Source organism: Leptodactylus fuscus, chromosome 3 (assembly GCF_031893055.1).
Source record: "Leptodactylus fuscus isolate aLepFus1 chromosome 3, aLepFus1.hap2, whole genome shotgun sequence".
NCBI lineage: Eukaryota > Metazoa > Chordata > Amphibia > Anura > Leptodactylidae > Leptodactylus > Leptodactylus fuscus.
In genome coordinates, this window is record NC_134267.1 from 194749857 (window position 1) to 194774789 (window position 24933).

General features: G+C 43.7%; 1 protein-coding gene across 1 annotated transcript; it reads left to right on the plus strand.

The window, feature by feature from the left end:
* Nucleotides 1–1274: 1274 nt before the first annotated feature.
* Nucleotides 1275–24607, plus strand: LOC142198140 (vesicle-associated membrane protein 1-like). The gene is made up of 5 exons (XM_075269001.1): nt 1275–1315; nt 9218–9287; nt 19385–19543; nt 23957–24008; nt 24550–24607. Coding segments are annotated over exons 1-5 (300 nt in total). The 5' UTR covers nt 1275–1313; the 3' UTR covers nt 24567–24607.
* Nucleotides 24608–24933: the final 326 nt, after the last annotated feature.

The window sequence follows — 24933 nt, forward strand, 5'->3', positions numbered from 1 at the left end:
TATACGGTACTATACTTTACTATACTATACTATTAAGTACTATATTATACTATACTCTACAGTACTATTTTATATTATACTATACTATACTATACAGTACTATATTATATTATATACTATATAATACTATATTATATTATACTATACTATACAGTACTATATTATATTATATACTATATAGTACTATATTATATTATACTATACTATACAGTACTATATTATTTTATATTATACTATACTATACAGTACTATATTATACTATACTCTAAAGTACTATACTATATTATACTATACAGTATTATACTATGCTATACTATACTATACTGTACAATAGTAGCCTTACCAGAGCTGGGAGATTTTCCTACCTGGTAAACCCTATATAACCCTTTGTAATCTGGTTTCTCTAGATTGTCTATTAATTTGTTCACGCTATTTCTTGGAGCTCTTTTCTAGCCCAGAAATCTCCTTTTCTGCACATTTTTGCCATTTAAGATTAGTGGTAACCTATCAATAAGGTCACCAGGTCAAGGAATCCCCAGCCCAGCAGTCCCTCGCTGACCACCGGAGTCATTGCCCTGAATAATAGCCCACTTGTCAGTAAGTGTCGCATAGGGTGAGTAGAGCCACTTACAAGTCCTAGTAGTAGAAGCCTTCCTTCTCGGCCTCCTCTGTCTGGATGGACACAGCGGTCAGAGATGACTGGCAGCAGGTTCTCCGGTGAAGTGTCCAGCAGCTCCAGCACATCCTCCTGTCCTCCTCACTGATCAGTCTTCATTTCCTTATTTCCATGTTCTAGTTCACATATAATTGCCCATTCAGTCTTTATAAGTGAATTACTGGGCTAAGTAGGAATGTGTAATTTACTAATTGTATTTTGGCCAGGATGGATCCTCCAACCCAGGCTGCTGCTACTTGTGGCCCCCACATTCTGCTGCTGCCAGTGTAATGGCTTTAATGTCATTTTCTGCAGTGTTTAGTGCATTGGCATAGTCACAGACAACACAGAACATTAGAGGCTTTTATTATGGCCCAGGTTAGTGATGTCACCTGTAGGCACCTGGGTCTCTTCAGTAATACATGCACTCTGCTATGTCCATGACTTATTAAGGTGGTGCCTGTGTCATCCTATGGCAATGCTTCCACTAGTCACAGCTTCTTGTACCTGCACATATGAGCTGGGGAGCCCCCATGTATTCTCCCACCTCCTCTTACTCAGAGACACTCCCAGGGCTGGGTGCTGCTTGTTCCATCAAACACATCCCTGAGAGCTCCTGAGAAGACCAGAGAGAGACCAGAGGAGATTCCTGGAGACCATGTGAGTAGTAGATGTGGGAGCTGTTCAGCCCTCAGTGCTGATCTGTGCTGGAGGACTCTGCTGGTCATATATCTAACACTGGATTGCATGCATTGTCTGTATTCTGAGTACTGATACTCTCACCATCTTCTCAGTCATCTTCTGTGTATTTCCAGAGTCTGCTTTATGCCTTCCTATAATCAGTGTTATTGCACAACCTGTTGACTTGTTACATCTCTAACATACCCACAACTGAAAAGTACTCAGTGCTGATAGTCTGTTCTTATACTCAGTATTCAGACTCAGATCCTGTTAATATGTCTATATAATAATGAATGCTACTGTATAATAACATTACTGGGTCATCTCTATAATGATCTAGTACTCAGTGCTGATAGTTTATTCTTATATTAGTACTAATACTATTCTCCATCCATTATGTCTATATAATAATGAATGCTACTGTATAATAACATTACTGGGTCATCTCTATAATGATCTAGTACTCAGTCCTGATAGTCTCTTCTTATATTAGTATTAGTGCTATTCTCCATCCAGTATGTCTATATAATAATGAATGTTACTGTATAATAACATTACTGGGTCATCTCTATAATGATCTAGTACTAAGTGCTGTTAGTCTCTTCTTATATTAGTATTAGTACTATTCTCCATCCAGTATGTCTATATAATAATGAATGTTACTGTATAATAACATAAATAGGTCACCTGTATAATGATCTAGTACTAAGTGCTGATAGTTTATTCTTATATTAGTACTAGTACTATTCTCTATCCATTATGTCTATATAATAATGAATGTTACTGTATAATAACATTACTGGGTCATCTCTATAATAATCTAGTACTCAGTGCTGATAGTCTCTTCTTATATTAGTATTAGTACTATTCTCCATCCAGTATGTCTATATAATAATGACTACTACTGTATAATAACATTACCGTGTCATCACTATAATGATCTAGTACTCAGCTCTAATAGTCTATTCTTATATTAGTATTAATACTATTCTCTATCCATTATGTCTATATAATATTAAATACTACTGTATAATAACAATAATGGGTCATCTCTCAGCTCTAATAGTCTATTCTTATATTAGTATTAGTACTATTCTCTATCCAGTATGTCTATATAATATTAAATACTACTGTATAATAACAATAATGGGTCATCTCTATAGTGATATAGTACTCAGCTCTGATAGTCTATTCTTATATTAGTGCCAGTACTATTCTCCATCCAGTATGTCTATATAATAATGACTACTACTGTATAATAACATTACTGGGTCATCTCTATAATGAATTAGCACTCAGTGCAGTCTCTTTGTTGTATCCTGATATCCATTGCCAATATTATTCTCACTCACCCCTGAGCTGATGGCTCACATCTTTACTGGTCAGAGATCCAAATTTCTTTATGGAAACCTACAAAAAGACATAGATAAAATAGAACAGGTGGAAAGGCAGGCTACAAAAGTTGTTCAATTCATGGAGGAGGCCAGGAAAATAATATATATATATATATATATATATATATATATATATATATATATATATATATATATATATATGATACTCACCTGGCACTCCACCGACGCTGTCTGTTTTGTAGCCTGTGCCACATGTGATCTCAGGGACTACAGAAAAAGACCTGATTATGTTACTTACTTAAGTCACCTGGCCCTTTACTGTGGCCACCAATTGACTTCAGGAGTGGCATGCGGCGCAGGACTTGGACAGGGGACAAGGGAGTATGTTTGTTTGCTTTTTTTTTTATTGTCAGTGTTATGGGTCTTCAAAAGTGGCAATGGAAAAAAATGTTATTACCAAAAGTGTTTTTACTATGCAGAATGAGTAAAACTGAATGAAATCTATACAAGTGGACCCCAGTATAGTCTATGGCGTACGCGGGTCACTGTTTTTTAAAACGGAAAAGGTTTCCATCTTTCAGATCCCCAAGTGGAAAGCTGTGAAAGAATAAATATCCATCGTAGATTTCAGGTATAATTCACAACAGTTTTCTGGTGTGAGTGATAATAAATCTGATGGACCAATACGAGGCACCTGGGCTCCAATGCAAAATCTGTTACAGGCTCTCCAACCATAATGTATTGTTTATAGCACTGGTATATGACAAAAACCATCTTATGGGCTCCTGAGGACAGGTTCTGAGACACCCTCTGTACCCTTGTCCAAGACGTCTCAGAGTAGTGCATTTCCAAACCATAAGTGCAATTATTATACATTCAGAGGTTCCATCCTTCACTTCAAATCTCTTGAGCTTCCTTTGCAGCGCCCTGCACTCCATAGTAGTCCTCTTCAGTCATCTTCTGGCCTCCTGGGAGATTTCATGTGGGGCATACTCACATCATGAAGTTTTGATGAAGCATAATGACATTGGCGTGCCTCACTTTACTGCCAAAACCCAATCACAGGCCATGGCAGTCCCACTGGGAAAGTGATGGAGCACTGGGCACTACGAGAGAGCCCAGGAGATGTGAAAGAGGACGAGTATCTCAGAAGACCTCAGACTATAATAGTGATTCTTGTGTGGGAAACCCCAAAAATCTTGGGTTCAATCAAACTTGAGATTTTTGGAAAATTCATAATAAACCTAGCTTGTTATGATCTGGTTCTCTCATCTCTAGTCACCATCTGGATATAGTCAGATATCAGAGTTTGCCTCTGTATAATGTATGCAAGCCTGAAGTTTACAAGATCCCTCCTCTACTTAGGTACATGATAATGTTTTCTCTCCTTAACTACATGTTAATTAAAATTTCACACCGAACTCCTCTAGAGCCTGACAAATCGGGATATTTTTAGTGTGTTGCTAACAACTCATTATAAATGTGTGTGAATAGGGGGAGACAGGAACATACCCAGGATGGGGAATTGTTAGTTTTTCTGTAGCACAGGTTCTCTATTTCTTGCTGTATTGTCAAGCGATACCATGATGGCCTCAATAGCAGACCAAGTAAACTATATGAAACCATGGCCAAAAAACACTAACAACGAAATAACGCAAAATGAAGAATAATTAATAGCAGATGAACTAAAAAGTGTCCTGGTACCACTGAGACCAAGCTGCTTGAGATCATCTTCTGGCTAAAATGGGTCTTTCCATATGAAGAAGTCCCTGCCATAGTGTCCATTAGCCCTATCAGACTGCTATTATCTGGTCTCTAACCATAGGGGACTAAACAGTAGTTACCCATATACAGGTGTAACTCAGTGGTGTAACTACCAGGGTAGCAGTGGTAGCAAGTGCCACAGGGCCCAGGACATTAGGGGGCCCAGCGACACCACCGCATTTTGTTTTTCTTAATAGGCCGTATAATAATCGGAGGCTCAGAAGAGGTAAGGGAGCATAAAAAACAGTGTTACTTACCTCTCCTGGCTCCAGACAGGCTTCGGGCCTACTTCTGTGACATCCCTGACATCCTGTGACCTCGGCCTGCGTCCCGGGTCATGTGCCGTACCGGACATCATTGAAAATGGCCGACACCACCGAGCAGTGCAGCGGAGCCAGGAGGAGGTAAGTAACAGTGTTTTTTATGTTGGTGTCCGATTATTATACTCTGTCGGGGTCTTCGGCGTCAGTCGGGGGAGGGAGGCATGTCAAAAGTTCGCCACGGGGTCCCACTATTTCTAGTCACATAGTTCCGCCACTGGTGTAACTTGAAGTTCTTGGGCCTCAACCAATGTGAAATCTCTGTTCTGGCAGACTCCAGACAATCTTACATTAGAGACAACTTTTCAACTGGATAGCTGCCAGGCTATAGCATATTTCCATCGCGAGGAAAATGGTTCAATGCTGTTTTTGATAAGCAAACTGATCTCCCCAAGAAACTGGATCCCTGTAAGGGTTGACTCTGGCAAGAAACCACTTTAGGACATCTCATCTTGTATGTTTAGCTCTGGATATGGCATCAGATTATCCACAAATCATATTTAAAGATAAACTTTCAGCACTTCCGCCATGTTCAGCTCTTTGTATCATTTAATAGCTACTGCTCCACTGATTTCAGCCCAGTTGGAATGTTTTCTCTAGCCCCCACCATACCTGAGCAGTGACTGCTGTTAGTTTTGGTGCCTGATATGCTATTTAGTCTCTGTATAGTCAGGAGGGCGGTGTCAGGCAGGAATAGACAAGGGGTATGATTCTGAGCTCTTTTTTTTGTTTTTGTAGATTGTGAGCCCCACATAGGGCTCACAATGTACTTTTTTCTCCCTATCAGTATGTCTTTTTGGAATATGGGATGGAAATCCATGCAAACATGCAGAGAACATACAAACTCCTTGCAGATTTTTTTTTTTGCCCTTGGCGGGATTTGAACACTATAACCCAGCTCTGGAAGACTGCAGCGCTAATCACTGAGCCACCGTGTGGCCCCTGATCTGAGCTCTGACACTGGCTGCTTCTGATTGTAGCTCAGAATCACACACCCCTGCCTGACACCGCCCTTCTGACAGTACAGAGCATAAATAGCACATCAGGCACCAAAACTACCTGCGCTTGTTACTCAGGAATGGTGGGGGCTAGAGAGAAAATTCTAACTGTGCTGAAATCAGTGGAGCAGCGCCTATTAACAGATGCTAAGAACTAGAATTGGTGGAGGCGGTGAAAGGTCCGTTTTAACCAACCAGATCCCATGGGCTGTAATTGGTCAACAGCATTGATTTGGGCAACTCAAAATCATACAAACCAATGACAGATGTCAAGTTTAACATTTCTGTGAATTATATAAAGTAAGTATGTACATTACATTATAGATGTAGCAAAGTTTAAAGGGGTTGTCCATGTTATACAATTTTATAAAGACTTGTAAATAGCATAAAATAAACAAAGAAGGAATACTCATTTGTCCATTCCCCAGTGATCCAGCACCGGATCTTTGTCAGCTCTCCCACTTTCTGCTCACCTTCAGATGATATATGACCGCTGAGTCCAACAAGTGGCTTCGGTGGGCCCTTGTCCTGTTACTGATATTGAGGCTCAGTGATGATGTCAGTAATATGTCAGACTGACAGAGAGCCAGCGCTGGATCACTGAGGGAATGGACAGATGAGTATTTATTCTTACATGTATTAGCTCCATATTTCTGCCGCGTTGTGCTATCTTTGTACTGTAGACAGACAGATATACAAATGTGTTTTACTGAATACTAAAAATAACTGTGCTCAGCTGATGACTTCAGCATCACCTAGTAAAACTTGTGAATGTGCGATGAAGGAACCTAAGATGTCAGTGTCACATTTATTCTTGTGCTGATCTAACCGGCTTTTATGCCAATACCTACAATGTATTTATATGGGCAGGGAACCATGAGGGGGCAGGGACTGAATAGAAAAGGAGAGTTTCCAGATATGTCAAAGAACGCGTTTCCACTTGAACGCGTTCCCACACTCTGACAGTGGATGATTTATTGGCCTGACGAAGACGCTAGACCAGTATCGAAACGCGTTGCCTTTGTAATACCTGTCATTTGGAACCAATAAAGCTATTTTTACAGAGCTTTTCTTCACCCAGTGGCGCTTCTTTTCACCCGTTTTTTTTACCATTTCATTGTTTCACGTATTATCACCATCCTCTGGGTTGATGTCCGGGTTCAGCTGCAACTGAGGACTCAACAGCACATTCACCAGGGCGCCGGTCTTTTATTTAGAAATAATACATATCACTTATATCGTGTATACACATAGATTTACTACACCCTCATTCTAATTCTTAATCCTTTTAGACCCAATTTATCGTTCAATATATATTTGCAGACTACTTGTGCAGACTCTTAGGAGATGGGGTTTATACTTGACAGACATAAGACATCAGATGACCCCCCCATACTGTATGAAGCACATAATATAGATTATAAAGTAGTATGTGTATTTCTATATTGCCAATTTATTCTCAGTGTTCAATATGGAGAATGTTCAATACTTTTTTTATTCTTTTCCCTCCCTGATCTGGGTGAATATCTGTCAAGAATGTGTTTCTTCTTAATTTTTATGGTCAGTATTTTGAGGCCTCAAAATCCTGACCAAAAAGACGGCTCCCATTGAAATCAATGGGAGCCGGTCAGTTCTTTTTTCCGGGAGCCGGAGATGCTCATTCTTCAGGCCGTGTCACCTCGCGATTTGGCCTGAAGACACTCCCTCCTCCCGACTAGGCTCATTCATTGGTCCTAATCCAGAGCGGAGTGCACCGGCATTCAGTCACGGCTACCCATTTTTTGGTCTGGAACCTGAGGCAGCCTCCACCTCGGGTTCCGAACCAAAAAACCCCATGTGAACTTACCCTTACTGTGACTGCATTGTAGTATACAGACTAGTTGTGATACCATTCTAGGATCTAAACATGGTGTCTGTGTAAAAGCCCCAGTGCTTGTTAAGAAAGTTTGTCTTATATTACATGTAGATTATATTACATAAATCATAATTTAAAAAAAATTGTTAAAAAAAATCATGCCTCTATGTCTAGATATTGCTGTTGCATACGTAATGACGCTCCCTGCTGTTCTCTTGATTCTCTCTCCAAATGTCCACCTAATGTGTCCAGTGCTGGTGAGAAGAATCTTCTTTTAGTTTAGCAATTCTTAATGGCTGGACGGCAGAATAGCAGGAGACACATCACTGCCAGAGTCCAAAACATAATCCAGGGACTGAGTTACTGAGCATGTGTGACCACCCGCCCTGGACAGGACTCCCTGAGAGGGAATCCAAAGAACACCAGAACAAGTATTTATTAGTTTGCTTACTTATATAGTGCCATCATATTCCGCAGACATTGTCAGTCACTGTCCCATATAGGACTCACAATCTACATTCCCTATCAGTGTGTCTTTGGAAAAGGGGAGGAAAACCAACATAAGACACAAGGAGAACATACACACTCCTTGCAGATGTTGACTCCAGCGCTGCAAGACAATACTAACGACTGAGCCACTGTGTAATAAATATATCTAGACACAGGAGAATTTTCTTTCAATTGACGCTTGTGTTTTGGTGATCTAATACATTTAGTTAATATTTATTCATGGAACATCCTCTTCTCTTTTTCATAGGCGCCAGAGCCCTCATAGCCCAACCGTTGTTCAAACCATTCCTCTCCCCAATAACCTGCCCATCAGGCCCAAAGTTACAGAAGCCACCAAGCAGGCTGCGCTGTCCCTCTAATTCCAATAGAAGTGACTGTCAGGTTTGGGATCAGTGTAGCTTAGTGTGTACACAATTTCTTTAAAGGGGTTGTCCCATCACAAGGATCCTATCTATACTGCTAGTTTATGTGGATTTAAGACTTTTCCTAAATGCATTGCTTTATCAAAACTGCTTTGTTTGGCCGCTATCCTAATTTATTCACTTCATTGTTTACACTCCGTTTCTATGGCGCTTGGGATTATCTGCTCATTTGTCAAGTGATGCAGCTGCCTGCTCTCAGGGGGGGGAGGGAGGGGCTGGGAGCAGCTCTGAGCTGTTTGTGTTTTTTAAGTAGCGGAGCTTCTCAGATAGGGGAGGTGAGAGGTCCAGGATTTCTGAGCTCTTATCAGTCGGTTCAATTGAATTTGGCTGATAAGGGCTGAGATAGGGAGACCATTACTTCTTTATGTAATGCAAACTGACTCAAATCCAGCTCTGCTACATCAGCTTCACACTGTGGTAATTCATTTACAACCAATCCCGTGCCGAGAAAAGCAGGAAGTGAAGAGAGCACAACAGCCTGCAGGTTAGTGAACAAGTGTCATGGGAAGACCACTTTAAGTCCTATTCATTTATATGGGTGTTACAGAGATAGCAGCTACTTATCTCGGAGAACCTCTTTAATAGCAATAATATTTATTTATTTATTTCCAAAAAAATCGAGAACTTTTTGACCATTTTTCCTATTCTTGTGTTTAGGTCCAGCTCAGGCGGTATACCCCACAATAGCAATCGCAGACTCCTTCAGACACAGGCTCAAGTCAATGAGGTAAGTCATAGTCAATAGGCCCAGACAGCTATTCCTTACCTATTCACATGCACACTTGGCTTGGCTGAGCAGTCATGTGATTTTAAAGGGGAGAAGAGAGTAAACTGCTGTCAGCCATCTCTGGTTAGTGCTTATATTCTGTCAGAACAAAGGACTGGACAGGATAAAATTCATCAGGCGTGATCTGTCCCTCTCCCATATTATTAGGGGAGGCCTCCATAAGTCAGACAGCCAGTCCTGTGGTGTACAGTGTGTGTGCACTACATGTAGACACGATTGTATGCACTGCACAACTAGGCCCTTATTCACATCACGTTTAGAAGATCCATACCCTGAACATCTTTTTCGACAAAAAGAGAAGAAACAATTACTAATATTTCTTACTAAAATGTATCTACACGATGTAACGCGGCGCTCATTCTGACACTTGTGTCAGAGTCAGCACTTCATAACAGAATCCCATTGACTTCAATGGGTTCCGTCTTACGCGCGCTATACATTGAAATCAAGTTGATTCTTTTTAACCATTTGATTTCAGTGTATTACGCGCGTAAGACGGAACCCGTTGAAGTCAATGAGATTCTGTTTTGAAGCGCCGCATTACATCGTGTGCACAGGCCCTAAAAGTGAAATTTTTCTGCTAGATTCACACTAACATGGCTTGTCCGTTGGAACACCAGAACAACAGACAGACAATCCGCTATGATAGTGGTAACATTGAGTGTCTGTAGAATTTCTGCTGTTTTTAAACTGATAGTGGCGAATTAAAAACTTTTTCCTCGGCTGATTTCAGGTGGACGTTTTTTTCTTTCTCCAATTCTTTGTGTTTAAAAGCAGCAGCCACCCGATGGACCGAAAAAGACTTGGCCACACACAGTTCATGTCCAAAGGGGGCATGGTGATATACAAATGGGACAGGCTACCGTCCTGAATAGGGCATTGTTTTGCCTGAAAATTTTTGCAGTGTGCTGTTCTCATGTACCCCCTATAAAAATGCTGATACATATGCTCACCCCTTGTACCCTCTACTGAACGGTCAGTGGTCGCACAGGCACGCTGCTATTTCATTTAACTCTATGAGACTGCTGGACATGGCTGATCATTAACATCCAACCTGTGAGACCACTACTTGATTCAGGCACCTCTGTTGTTGTGGTTCATGGGGGTTTTAAATAGGCAATAACTTGTTACCCCTAAAATGTAAATGTAGTTTAAAGGGGTTAGCCAGACAAAAATGTTATATTTTAAATAGGCTGGGGGAGGTGAAAAAAGATTTTAAAAAAAATCATACTCATCTTTCCATGGTTGTTGGTGTAATATAAATAAGCTAAAATAATAATAATAATAATAATGATAACTGCCAAATTTAGCTCTGTTCTGATATCTCCATTCATGCAAAGCAACCTCTTACCACTAGATGGCAACAATTCCATTGGAAAGAACACATAACAAACGAGCAGCTTTTATAAGCTTTGCTATGTGTTAAAGGGGTTATCCAGTTTTTAAAAATGAAAGGCCTATTCTATAGTCTGTATTATGCTAAAATGTGCTCGTGTTAACTCTGTGTGCACAGGCCCTTACTTTACTTTTAGTAGTGGCGGTTATCATTACTGTATCAGAGTCCCATAAAACTACGCTGGTCACTGCTGCAGTACTTATATCATACTTCCCAACTTTTGAAGAACCGAAAGAGGGACAAAATGTGCGGCAAATTTAGCCCCACCCACTTTTGTGTTGACTCCGCCCACTCGTTAATTTTTCTTGTGCCCGCACACAGTATAATCCTCCTACAGTCACCCGTAAATTATATGTCCCCCCTCTATCTCTCCCCCAGTTTCATATACACCCTTCATCTGCCCCCAGTTTCATGTCCCTCTTCCATCTCTGCCCCCAGATTCATGTCCCTCCATCTCTGCCCCCAGATTCATGTCCCCTCCATCTCTGCCCCCAGATTCATGTCCCACATCTCTGCCCCCAGATTCATGTCCCTCCATCTCTGCCCCCAGATTCATGTCCTCTCCATCTCTGCCCCCAGATTCATGTCCTCTCCATCTCTGCCCCCAGTTTCATGTCCCTCTTCCATCTCTGCCCCCAGACTCATGTCCCTCCATCTCTGCCCCCAGATTCATGTCCCCTCCATCTCTGCCCCCAGATTCATGTCCCACATCTCTGCCCCCAGATTCATGTCCCTCCATCTCTGCCCCCAGATTCATGTCCCTCCATCTCTGCCCCCAGATTCATGTCCCTCCATCTCTGCCCCCAGATTCATGTCCTCTCCATCTCTGCCCCCAGATTCATGTCCTCTCCATCTCTGCCCCCAGTTTCATGTCCCTCTTCCATCTCTGCCCCCAGATTCATGTCCCTCCATCTCTGCCCCCAGATTCATGTCCCCTCCATCTCTGCCCCCAGATTCATGTCCCTCCATCTCTGCCCCCAGATTCATGTCCCTCCATCTCTGCCCCCAGATTCATGTCCCTCCATCTCTGCCCCAGATTCATGTCCTCTCCATCTCTGCCCCCAGATTCATGTCCTCTCCATCTCTGCCCCCAGTTTCATGTCCCTCTTCCATCTCTGCCCCCAGATTCATGTCCCTCCATCTCTGCCCCCAGATTCATGTCCCCTCCATCTCTGCCCCCAGATTCATGTCCCACATCTCTGCCCCCAGATTCATGTCCCTTCATCTCTGCCCCCAGATTCATGTCCCTCCATCTCTGCCCCCAGATTCATGTCCCCCATCTCTGCCCCCAGATTCCTGTCCCTCCATCTCTGCCCCCAGAATCATGTCTTCTCCATCTCTGCCCCCAGTGTCATGCCGTCCTCTCCTTCATCTGCCCCCAGATTCACGTTCCACCTCCACATTAAACTTACCTTCTCCTCCGCTCCCTCGCCGCTCTCTGCCCGCCTCTCTCCCTGACACATGCGCTGAAGCTGCTCGCGTGCTCGCTTCGCCACTGCGGCTCTCTCTCGCTGACACATGCGGCTGAAGCGAGGAGCTGACCTGTGTCAGCTCCTCGCTTCACTGCTGCCGCCGGCTCCTGGCTTGTACATCGCGTCTACAAGCCAGGAGCCGGCGGCAGCAGTGAAGCGAGGAGCTGACACAGGTCAGCTCCTCGCTTCAGCCACATGTGTCAGCGAGAGAGAGACGCAGCGGCGAAGCGAGCACGCGAGCAGCTTCAGCCGCGTGTATCAGGGAGAGAGGCGGGCAGCGGCGAAGCGAGGAGATGACCTGTGTCAGCTCCTTCCTTCAGCCGCATGTGTGTTCAACTCAGATCTGCGTCCTCTGGGCGCAGATCTGAGTTGAAATCGGGACATACCTCCCTCCAACCGGGACCGCGGGACATGTCACCCAAATCGGGACTGTCCCGCGGAAATCGGGACGGTTGGGAGGTATGCTTATATCAATAAAATAGTCATAGGGCATGCTGAGACTTATATTTCTACAGTGATCAAAGCCTGTATCTCAGCATCTCTATAGTGGTAGCTTTCATGGAAGTTCAAGCTTCTGACAATAAGAGATATTTAACCCCTTACCAGTGGCGTAAACTAGGAATGGCGGGGCCCCGTGGCGAACTTTTGACATGGGCCCCCCCTCCGATCAACACTGACGCCGAAGACCTCGACCGAACCCCCTCTTACGCATTCCTGTGCGCTCTATTATGCCTCATAGTGGCCCCTGCACACAGTATTATCCCCCACAGTGTCCCCTGCACACAGTATTATGCCCTATAGTGGCCCCTGCACACAGTATTATCCCCCATAGTGGCCCCTGCACACAGTATTATCCCCCATAGTGGCCCCTACACACAGTATCATGCCCCATAGTGGTCCCTGCACACAGTATTATCCCCCATAGTGGCCCCTGCACACAGTATTATGCCCCATAGTGGTCCCTGCACACAGTATTATCCCCCATAGTGGCCCCTCCACACAGTATTATCCCCCATAGTGGCCCCTGCACACAGTATTATCCCCCATAGTGGCCCCTGCACACAGTATTATCCCCCATAGTGGCCCCTGTACACAGTATTATGCCCCATAGTGGCCTATGCACACAGTATTATCCCCCATAGTGGCCCCTCCACACAGTATTATCCCCCATAGTGGCCCCTGCACACAGTATTATCCCCCATAGTGGCCCCTCCACACAGTATTATCCCCCATAGTGGCCCCTGCACACAGTATTATCCCCCATAGTCGCCCCTGCACACAGTATTATCCCCCATAGTGGCCCCTCCACACAGTATTATCCCCCATAGTGGCCCCTGCACACAGTATTATACCCCATAGTAGCCCCTGCACACAGTATTGTACCCCATAGTGACCCCTGCACACAGTATTATCCCCCATAGTGGCCCCTGCACACAGTATTATCCCCCATAGTGTCCCCTACACACAGTATTATCCCCCATAGTGGCCCCTCCACACAGTATTATCCCCCATAGTGGCCCCTGCACACAGTATTATACCCCATAGTAGCCCCTGCACACAGTATTGTACCCCATAGTGACCCCTGCACACAGTATTATCCCCCATAGTGTCCCCTGCACACAGTATTATCCCCCATAGTGTCCCCTACACACAGTATTATCCCCCATAGTGGCCCCTGCACACAGTATTATCCCCCATAGTGGCCCCTACACACAGTATTATCCCCCATAGTGGCCCCTGCACACAGTATTATCCCCCATAGTGGCCCCTGCACACAGTATCATGTCCCACTGTGGACAACCATAAACAATTATTATAATCTGGGGTCTTTTCAGACCCCAGAGTATAATAATCGGACACCCAGGTGGAGAAAAACATAAAAAAACCTCTGTTACTCACCTATCTCCCGGCTCCTATGATGTCGGTCTCCAAAGTAGTCCATCTTCAATGACGTCAGACATCACCTGACCCGGGATGCAGGCCGGGGTCATGAGACGTCAGACGATTAGGCCGAAGCCTGCCCGGATCGTGGAGAGGTAAGTAACAGTGTTTTTTATGTTTCTTACATCTCCCGGGCCGCCGATCATTATACTGATAGCAGCGGTAGCGGCTGTCACCGGGCCCTAAATGTCCCAGCCCTGTGCCAACTGCCCCTGCTGTTATGGCGGTAGTGACGCCACTGCCCCTTACGAAAGGTCTTCTTTAAAATTGCCTCTACCTTTCCTCCTAGTTCTATGGTTTCTATGTCTGGCCAAATACTGAGCAAATTTCCCCTGAAATGGGGCAATTGGCACGAGCCTCATGTTTTTTTTTTTTTACTTCCTCTGGATCAACACTGTAGGGGATTGTAGGGTTATAGGTTGGACTTGATGGACTGATGTCTTTATCCAAACTCATCTTCTATGTAACTATGTAAGAATTCTTCAAAAAAAAAAAAAAAAAAAAAAAAAGTATTTTAACCCTATCATACCAGGCTACTTTTTGTCCTATGTCCAAGGCTATTTTGCTTTTCTGTGGCTAATTTGTACCTTTACTAACTTTTGCCTATAACATACATATGGCAATGTACAAGATGTATTCTATGCCATACACTATATACGGAATCTCAGATACGGTAAATTGAGTTTTTGTACTATGTCACAAAAAAGAGAGTATTTGCAGGAGGTATGGCAGAGACAGGTTCCTTTAAGAGAGGTTACAAGTTTGGACTATTTGCCTCCTGCTTCTGTCATTGAGGCCAGGGGCCCCACGTACTAAATCCCATCCGCACATTGTAGAAAAATATGTGTAACGGAAATGCTGCGATTTCCAAAACCATTGCGTCGGGGGTTTCCCTATAGGTATAATGGAAGCAGAAAGTCAGTAGAGGGCTTTCTGTGAAAAGCGTTGCAGGAAAACTATGATGCCTTTCCATAGCGGCACGTTGCGTGGGGTCTTAGCCTAAGCCTGTGTTTAGACAGTGCTTTTTTTTATTGAAGAACTGAATGCGGCTTTTTACTGTAGTAATGAATAGCACATGTTACTACACATTACAGCAGTATGTTAGCGGATATCGAATTTATAACCTCTGGTTCCTGGCATAGTAACGTGCATTACTGCAATTAAAAACCGCATGCAGTTCTTCATCAAAGAAGCGCTGTGTAAACTCGGCCTCAACGCATAGTCTGTGAATGTCACAGCCTTCGATTCTGTAGCAGCAGTCACAGGAACGTATCTCCAGTTGCAGAGGAGGCCTCGGGGTTAATTGCATTGTCGTCACTGTCAGCGTGACTCGGTTGTCGGGCAGATCTTCACTTCACATTTTCCTTTAATCTGAAGAAGTAATTTAGGTCAACCCCCCCAGTGTTTGTGGTCCATCGATGTCCCTTTTTTATACAACCATTCATTTTCTTTGGCCTTGCAGCACGTGCCTGACACAGAAGCCCGCCATTCACTAATACACAGACTGCGCTGCTTACATAACTCCCATTCATTTTTATGGAGCACAATAGGTAACTAAAACCCATCCTCTGCCTCCTGACCTATCACTTATTTATGACCTATATCAACAGGTCTCTATAGAAGTGTCACAGCACATCTAGCAGCATTCAGGGGCTCTGTGGAAGGATTTTTCAGTTCATATAACAGTACGAAGGCCTCGCACAACGCTCAATTCATGGACCATATGGACAAGCAGGAGATATCACATATCACCTATATTTCATTCAGATGTCTTATAGCAATTAATCAAATATATCCAGATAATTAAAGGTGTACATAGTGGTGGTCGTATGAAAAGTGAATTCAGCGCACTGTCGGCTTTCCAGCAGTATATACTGTAGAACTGCCTGTGCCCCAAACCATGAAAGGTTCTCTTTTAAGACATTTACTATATCAGTCTTAATCAGTTCCCCCACAGGCTCCAGCATCTTAATAATTCAAGCAGAAACCAAGTCCCGGTTCACATCAGCGTTCGAGTTTCTGTTCGGGAAGTCCACTTGGGCACCCCCTGAACCTGAACGCAAACGTACTGTATACGCATTAAAAAGCAGTCACCTAAGAAACCACACAGATCCCATAGACTATAATGAGGTCCGTGTGGTTTCCGCTCAGTCTCCGCACGAAACATGCGGAGAGAAAAGTCCTGCAAGCAGCACTGTTCTCTCCACATGATTAGTGCAGACTCTGAATAGAAACCACATGCACCTCATTATAGTCTAAGGGGTCCGTGTGGTTTCTTAAGTAACTGCTTAATGCGTATAACTTTCCTTCAGGTGGTCCCCAAGTGGACTCCCTGAATGGAAACCCAAATGCTGATGTGAACCAGACCTTAATCTACACCAGTCAGGAAGATTTCAGGTGTAACTCACTCCGGTTTTCTGTCACGTTACAAATGTCCAGTTGTTTCAAGTTACATTCAGGTGACCGAAGGACAAAAAAGCCATAAAAAGGGACATTGCATCTGAGTGGCACTGATGTCCACTGATCTCTCTAAAGTCTAAAATCTATAATGGATTTATGAAAATGGCTGTTATTCGGTTGCAAAACAGTCATGAAAAATGTCCTATTTTTGAACAGTCTATTAAAACGTGCCCCGGTCACATGAAATTATTTTCATGTGGCCATGCAAGGGCCTTTACAAAAACATCTCATTTGTCAGGCTGCCAAGCACACCTTGGTGTCTGCGTCTGCCGAAAAGTGGCAAGCAAGGCACAGACCCAACAATGTGTCTCATCTTTGGCACAAAAAAGAGCCATGTGCCAAAGATCACCACATTTTTAGCCATCTATGCTAGAAAACTAGATGGGTTAGTAAATTCTCACCAATTCTTACGACCACGGCCTACACTAACTACAGAGTGTGACCTCTGCCCCGACGCCGGCGCGATGACGTAAGTCATCAACGCCTGCAGTCTGAAGAAGGAGGACTGTGTGTGTGTGGGGGGGAGGGGTGTGTATTGAAGAGCATATAATACAGTGTGGAGGTGTACTGAGGAGCATATAATACTGTGTGGGGGGGGGCGTACTGAGAGCATATAATACAGTGTGGGGGTGTACTGAGGAGCATATAATACTATGTGGGGGGCATACTGAGGAGTATATAATACAGTGTGGGGGGCCATACTGAGGAGCATATAATACTGTGTGGGGGGGCGTACTGAGAGCATTAATACAGTGTGGGGGTGTACTGAGGAGCATATAATACTATGTGGGGGGGCATACTGAGGAGTATATAATACAGTGTGGGGGGGCATACTGAGGAGCATATAATACTGTGGGGGGTGTACTGAGGAGCATATAATACTGTGGGGGTGTACTGAGGAGCATATAATACTGTGTGTGGGGGGGCGTACTGAGAGCATATAATACAGTGTGGGGGTGTACTGAGGAGCATATAATACTATGTGGGGGGCATACTGAGGAGCATATAATACAGTGTCGGGGTGTACTGAGCAGATAATACTGTGTGGGGGGGCGTACTGATGAGCATATAATACTGTGTGTGGGCATACTGTGGAGCAAATAATACTGTGGGGGAGCCTGCTGTGGTGTGTATAATACTGTGGGGGGTGCTACTGTGGAGGGTATAATCTTATATTTTTTTAAAAGTATATTTCGGCACTCCAATGGTCTGAGGGACATTGAAATTTTAATTGCATACTTGTTCTGGATAGTTTTCTTGTTTTCCTTATATACCTGTTGTTCTTTGATGTTCTTTCCATTATCACTGTACTTGTAACTTTCTAAGATATATTGTGCCTCTTGTCATGTAAAACAAAAAAAAATTGTTCAAAAATAAAGAATTCAATGGTCTGAGGGACAGTGAACTGGCCCCCTGTTTAAAAAGTTTGAGGACCCCTGACTTAGAGCAACGGGATCACAGGACCTATCTCATTATAACTTCATAGTCCGTTGGCTACTACATCATTCCTCAAGGTACCTGTGATCTCTTTGTGTATACTGTTACACTCCAAGCAGCAATTCTCCACAAAAAATTCTGTGATAACAAACAGTGTGCTTAAAGCGATCCTATCATTCAGACGACATTTTTTCTAAGTACCACATCGGAATAGCCTTAAGAAAGGCTATTCTTCTCCTACCTTTCGTTGTCTTCTCCGTGCCGCCCTTTGCATACAGTCCTGGTTCTTTTCGGTATGTAAATTAGCTCTCTCGCAGCACTGGGGGCGGGCCCCAGCGCTCAGACAGCACTGGGGGTGGCCCCAATGCTGCGAGAGAACTCTCTCCAGCGTCACCTCTATCTTCATCAGGAACGGCCTCTTCATTCTCTTCTTCTGGCGGTGTCTTCTTACTTCTAGGCCTCGGGCCTCAAGCAGAGCAGACTGCGCATGCCCACAGGCCCCGAGAAAATGGCGTGAGTGTGATTAATGGATTTCCTCTGGAAGCAGCGCCCTGTTAAGCCTCCTTTTTTCGCTTTCTTCTCCAACTCCATATTTCCATGACTTGACAGTCATATATATATATATATATTTCTTGCTTTGCAATGACTGCAGCTCTGGTGTTAGGAGCAGGTAACCTCCAGTAGGAATGCCTATAAAACAGAGATCCGACTATATGACTCACAGAGGAAGGATGTAATGTAGGATTCCAAATGACAACGAGATTGTAGAAATATTTTACATTTTTCTGAATGCTATCTAGACTTTACTGTAAGTCTAAGATGAAGGTAGAATTTTCCTTTAATTCTTGGGAGCACGTCTGGTTTTTATAGCTAGGTGATGTATACCAGGACAAGACAGGAATTGCAGAAGATACAGGTAGAATGACTGGGGGTCAGTAAAGGGAAAAGGAATTTTTTTAAGGTCATATTCTATGTAAAATATGTATCAACTATGCCAGTACTTTATGTGCAAATATAGTGTGCAGTATAGTAAATTACTATCTAATACACTCCAATAACACTCCTGACAATGGGACAAGACAGTGGACTGATATTTCTTAGTCATTTTATTAATACATGTATCATCTGCTTGCATGTACTGCAGTTTTTGCAATTTGTCTCTGTGTCTACAAAGTATAGTTATAATGGATGTATCATGGTGACTACTGACATATGGTACACACTACAAACATGAACTTCTTGTTATGCGGATTTGCACCACATTAACTTCTCTTGTATACTCATAACTCTTTCCATGTTTGTGTTTTTGTGGATGTTGATGGTGGCGGCAGGTGGTGGACATCATGCGTGTTAATGTAGACAAGGTCCTTGACAGAGACCAGAAGCTGTCAGAGCTGGACAACAGGGCCGATGCCTTGCAAGCAGGAGCGTCACAGTTTGAGACCAGCGCAGCTAAACTAAAGAGGAAATACTGGTGGAAGAACTGTAAGGTGAGAGTCCAGGGACCGACATGTACAAACGTTTTAATGTTTCTGTACGTATAAGTGCTCACATATAGCATGCCATAGTTGGCAGTATACTGCAGAGTATACAGTGTTGGCCAAAAGTATTGGCACCCCTGCAATTCTGTCAGATAATACTCGTGTTCTTCCAGAAAATGATTGCAAGCACAAACTCTTTGCTATTAATATCTTCATTTATTTTGCTTCCAATGAAAAAACACCAAAGAGAATGAAAAAAAAAAAAAATCAAATCATTGATCATTTTACACAAAACTCCAAAAATGGGCCGGACAGAAGTATTGGCACCCTCAGCCTAATACTTGGTAGCACAACCTTTAGACAAAATAACAGCGAACAACCGCTTCCGGTAACCATCAATGAGATTCTTGCAATGCTCTGCTGGAATTTTAGACCATTCTTCTTTGGCAAACTGCTCCAGGTCCCCCCTGAGATGTGAAGGGGGCCTTCTCCAAACTGCCATCAAGAGATCTTTCCACAGGTGTTCTATGGGATTCAGGTCTGGACTCATTGCTGGCCACTTTAGAAGTCTCCAGTGCTTTCTCTCAAACCATTTTCTAGTGCTTTTTGAAGTGTGTTTTGGGTCATTGTCCTGCTGGACGACCCATGACCTCTGAGGGAGACCCAGCTTTCTCACACTGGGCCCTACATTATGCTGCAAAATGTGTTGGTAGTCTTCAGACTTCATAATGCCATGCACACGGTCAAGCAGTCCAGTGCCAGAGGCAGCAAAGCTACCCCTAAACATCAGGGAACCTCCGCCATGTCTGACTGTAGGGACCGTGTTCTTTTCTTTGAAGGCCTCTTTTTTTCCCCTGTAAACTCTATGTTGAGGCTTTTCCTACTTTTGTCTCATCTGACCAGAGAACATTCTTCCAAAACGTTTTTGGCTTTCTAAGGTAAGTTTTGGCAAACTCCAGCCTGGCTTTTTTATGTCTCTGGTTAAGAAGTGGGGTCTTCCTGGGTCTCCTACCATACAGTCCCTTTTCATTCAGACGCTGACGGATAGTACGGGGTGACACTGCTGTACCCTCGGACTGCAGGGCAGCTTGAACTTGTTTGGATGTTAGTCGAGGTTCTTTATCCACCATCCGCACAATCTTGCGTTGAAATCTCTCGTCAATTTCTCTTTTCCGTCCACATCTAGGGAGGTTAGCCACAGTGCCATGGGCTTTAAACTTCTTGATGACACTGTGCACGGTAGACACAGGAACATTCAGGTCTTTGTAGATGGACTTGTAGCCTTGAGATTGCTCATGCTTCCTCACAATTTTGCTTCTCAAGTTCTCAGACAGTTCTTTGGTCTTCTTTCTTTTTTCCATGCTCAATGTGGTACACACAAGGACACAGGACAGAGGTTGAGTCAACTTTAATCCATTTCAACTGGCTGCAAGTGTGATTTAGTTATTGCCACCACCTGTTAGGTGCCTCAGTAAGTAACAGGTGCTGTTAATTACACAAATTAGAGAAGCATCACATGATTTTTCAAACAGTGCCAATACTTTTGTCCACCCCCTTTTTTATGTTTGGTGTGGAATTATATCCAATTTGGATTTTTGACAATTCTTTTTGTGGTTTTCCATTGAAGATAAATTAAATGAAGATAATAATACCAAATAATTTGTGATTGCAATCATTTTCTGGAAGAAAATTAGTATTATCTGACCAAATTGCAGGGGTGCCAATACTTTTGGCCAACACTGTAGAGTTTTGGCCCAGCCTTCTTTTATCCATCACATTTCCAGCATCCTTTCTGCCTTTTTACTACCTACAGAAAATTAGAATATTACAATAAAAAAGTCCATATTGTAACCTCATGGTGTCACACTCTCATCAGAAAAACAACACAAGACACTTGCCAAACATTTATATGGTCCCTCAGTCTGGTCCAGTAGGCTACACAATCATGGAGAAGACTGCTGACATGACAGTTCTCCAGAAGATGGTCATTGACACCCTCTACAAGGAGGGTAAGTCATAAATGGTCATTGCTAAAGAAGCCGGCTGTTCACAGAGTGCTGTATCAAAGCATATTAATGGAAGATTGAGTGAAAGGGAAAGTGTGGTTAAAAAATGTGCACAAGCTATAGGGATAACCGCAGCCTTGAAAGCAATGTCATGAATTTGGGGTAGATTCACAAGGAGTGGACTGTGGCTGGAGTCAGTGCTTCAGGAGCCACCGCACACAGACATATCCAGGACATGGGCTATAAGTGTCGTATTCCATGTGTCAAGACACTCATGATTCAGAGACAACATCAGAAGTGTCTTACCTGGGCCAAGGACACAGCCGTCTACTTGGAAATTTGAGAGCGCTTCAAGCTTCCCTCTGCTGACATGCTTTATGTAGATGCTGATTTAATTTTCTAACACGACATGACACCTGCTCACACTGCAAAAGTACCAAGACCCTTTACAGTAGTATTATGGAATTAATCTGCAAATATATCATTAATAGAGATGAACGAACGGCGTTCAATCGAGTACATGTTCGATCGGATATCAGGCTGTTCGAGATGTTCGATTCGAGTCGAACACCAGCTGGCAAATTCACTAAAAATTCGATTCCCCTCCCACTGTCCCTGACGCTTTTTTTGCACCAATAACTGCGCAGGGGAGATGGGACAGGAACTATGACAACGGAGGCATGGAAAAAACTATCAGAAAAAGTAATTGGCTGACTAATTCAGGTGACCTCCAATTTATACGAATGGTGGATTTAATATCCGGTTCATATGAGACTGTGAACTATGTGATTGTGAGACAGGGATAGATGTACTGGCAGGGTTAGCTAGGGATTACCTTTATTTAGGTGGGAATGTTATTCACCCAGCCAGTGGCGTAACTAGGAATGGCGGGGCCCCGTGGCGAACTTTTGACATGGGGCCCCCCCGCCTTCCTGACCGACACCGAAGATCTCGACCGACTACCCCCCCCACACACACACACACACCGCATTCCTGCACGCTCAATTATGTCCCATAGTGGCTCCTGCACACAGTAGTATACCCCATTGTGGCCCCTGCACACAATATTACACCCCATTGCGGCCCCTGCACACGGGATTATGCCCGATAATGAACACCCACGAACAATTATTATACTCTGGGGTATTTTCAGACCCCAGAGTATAATAATTGGAGACCGAGGGGAGATACAGACATAAAAAAAAAGTTACTTACCTTTCTCCGGCTCCGCTGCAGTCTTTGGTGGTGTTGGCCATCTTTAATAACACACTGATGTCACATGACATTTCATACCCTCCCTCCATCTGCCCCCAGTTTCATGCACTCCTCATCTCTACCCACATTTTCATGTCCTCTCCTCCATCTCTGCCCCTAGGTTACTGTTGCTCCTCACCACACATACATACACACTCACACACATACACACTCACACACACTTACACACAGACAGACACTCTCCATCCTGCATCTCCCTTCCCCCTCCCCTTCATTACCTCGCAGCAGATCTCTCCTTCTCTTTCCAGGACTGTACGGGCTATAGACACGCCCACCCAGTCATGTGACGGATGACGTCACACAAGGTCCTTTCAGCTTTCCCCCGCTCTTAGCACAATTAAAACAGTTTGTCTGTGATAACAGCGGGGGTAGCAGAGGCAGCTGTCGCCGGGCCCCTTATGTCCCGGGCCCTGTGGCAGCTGCCTCTGCTGCTATGGCGGTAGTTACGCCACTGCACCCAGCTCTTTGGGGCTCTATCTGGTCGGGATCCCTGTCAGCTTGCGATATGCACAAGCTGACTTTTTCCCATAGGAATGCATTGACCAGCGTTGATTGGCCGAATGCCATACAGAGTATAGTTGGTTCTGCCAGAGGCTTGTCTGTGAGGAGGCGGAGTCTAAGATCGGACCAGAATGGAGACTGATGTGGACCGATCTTAGACTCCGCCTCCTCCGACAGAACCAGCGTTGATTGGCCGAACACTGTACTCTGTATGGCATTCGGCCAATCAACACTGGTCAATGCATTCCTATGCTGAGATGTAGCAGTGCTGGCCGTGCGCTCAGCACTGCTACAGCAGAGATGAAGCAGAGCTGAGTGTGCGCTGAACCCTGCTGCACACTCAGCTCTGCTGAGATGCATAAGAACTGAGTGTGCAGCAGGGTTCAGCGCATCTCTGATGCAGCAGAGCTGAATATGCAGCAGGGTTCAGCGCATCTCTGATGCAGCAGAGCTGAGTGTACAGCAGGGTTCACACCTTTGTAAAAAGTGAACCAAAGCATTTACCCTACAAACACCCAATTTGTATCATAAGTGAGCGAAACATGTTATTTATGTGACAATGGTATTAGTAATTTTGTCTTCTGAGCTCCATTACAGTGATACAGCAGGAGTGTGTGACAATAGTGCTTTATCTCTACAGATGATGCTTGTTATGGGAGCGGTAGGCGCGCTAATGTTCATCATTCTCATTAGTAAGTATATATCCAAAGAATACAATGACATCTGCAAAATATATCTCCAATGACAAATAGTGGTTAACATGTCAATTTGCTTCTGATGTTCTTATATATCAGCCAAAACCCCCCTATACCCCAAGATTTATTAGCCAGGAATAATAAAGATGGCGGCTACAGCACTGTATGAGCTGCCTGATATTACTATAGTAATTGTCCATAGGTATCTCTATAGATCTACTCCATTTAGAGGGAGTCTGTCAAGAGCAAACTCAATATCAAACCAGCCACTGTATGTTGTAGGAAACATTATACTGAGCGCCATCATATCTTTAGATAGTCCAGTAGATGGACCATTTCCTTGAAAAAGCTGTTTTTAGAAATATGCAAATTGGGCTCAAGAGCTATGGGGCGTGCTAGAGTCCTTATAGGTTCTGACATGCCCCCATTGGTATATTGTTATACACGGATGTCTGTATATACTATAGTGGTTAAATGCAATGGACTGTGCAATTGTATTACTGCATCCATTTATTAACCCCAGTTCTTTTTCTTACAGTCTATTTCTGCACTTGATGCTGTCAATGTCTGTTCTCGTATCCTCCTTAGTACGCACCCTCCTTAGTACGCACCTCCTCCTAGTCGTCTCCTTATCCTCAGCTTTTCTTCATTTGATGGATTATCATCATAGTGATGTCCTCCCTTTATTATCAATCTGTGTTCTGTGAATGACTGCACATCATCCATAGCTTCATCATTTCTTGCCAATATCGATGAAAAACTTCTAAACTGATATAGACCATAATGGTACAGTTATCAAAAATGTAAGTTGCAGGGCTGTCAAGACGCAAAATTTATTGGAAATGTACTAATTCCAAAATGAATAGTGGTTAGATCTTACTATCTGCTTGGGAGGTGGGGAGATGCTTAAAGGGATCCTATC

Coding starts and splice junctions, on each gene's coding strand:
- LOC142198140 (XM_075269001.1), top strand. Junction 9,288..19,384: donor CACAGGCTCAAGTCAATGAG/GTAAGTCATAGT, acceptor TGGTGGCGGCAG/GTGGTGGACATCATGCGTGT. Junction 19,544..23,956: donor ACTGGTGGAAGAACTGTAAG/GTGAGAGTCCAG, acceptor TTATCTCTACAG/ATGATGCTTGTTATGGGAGC.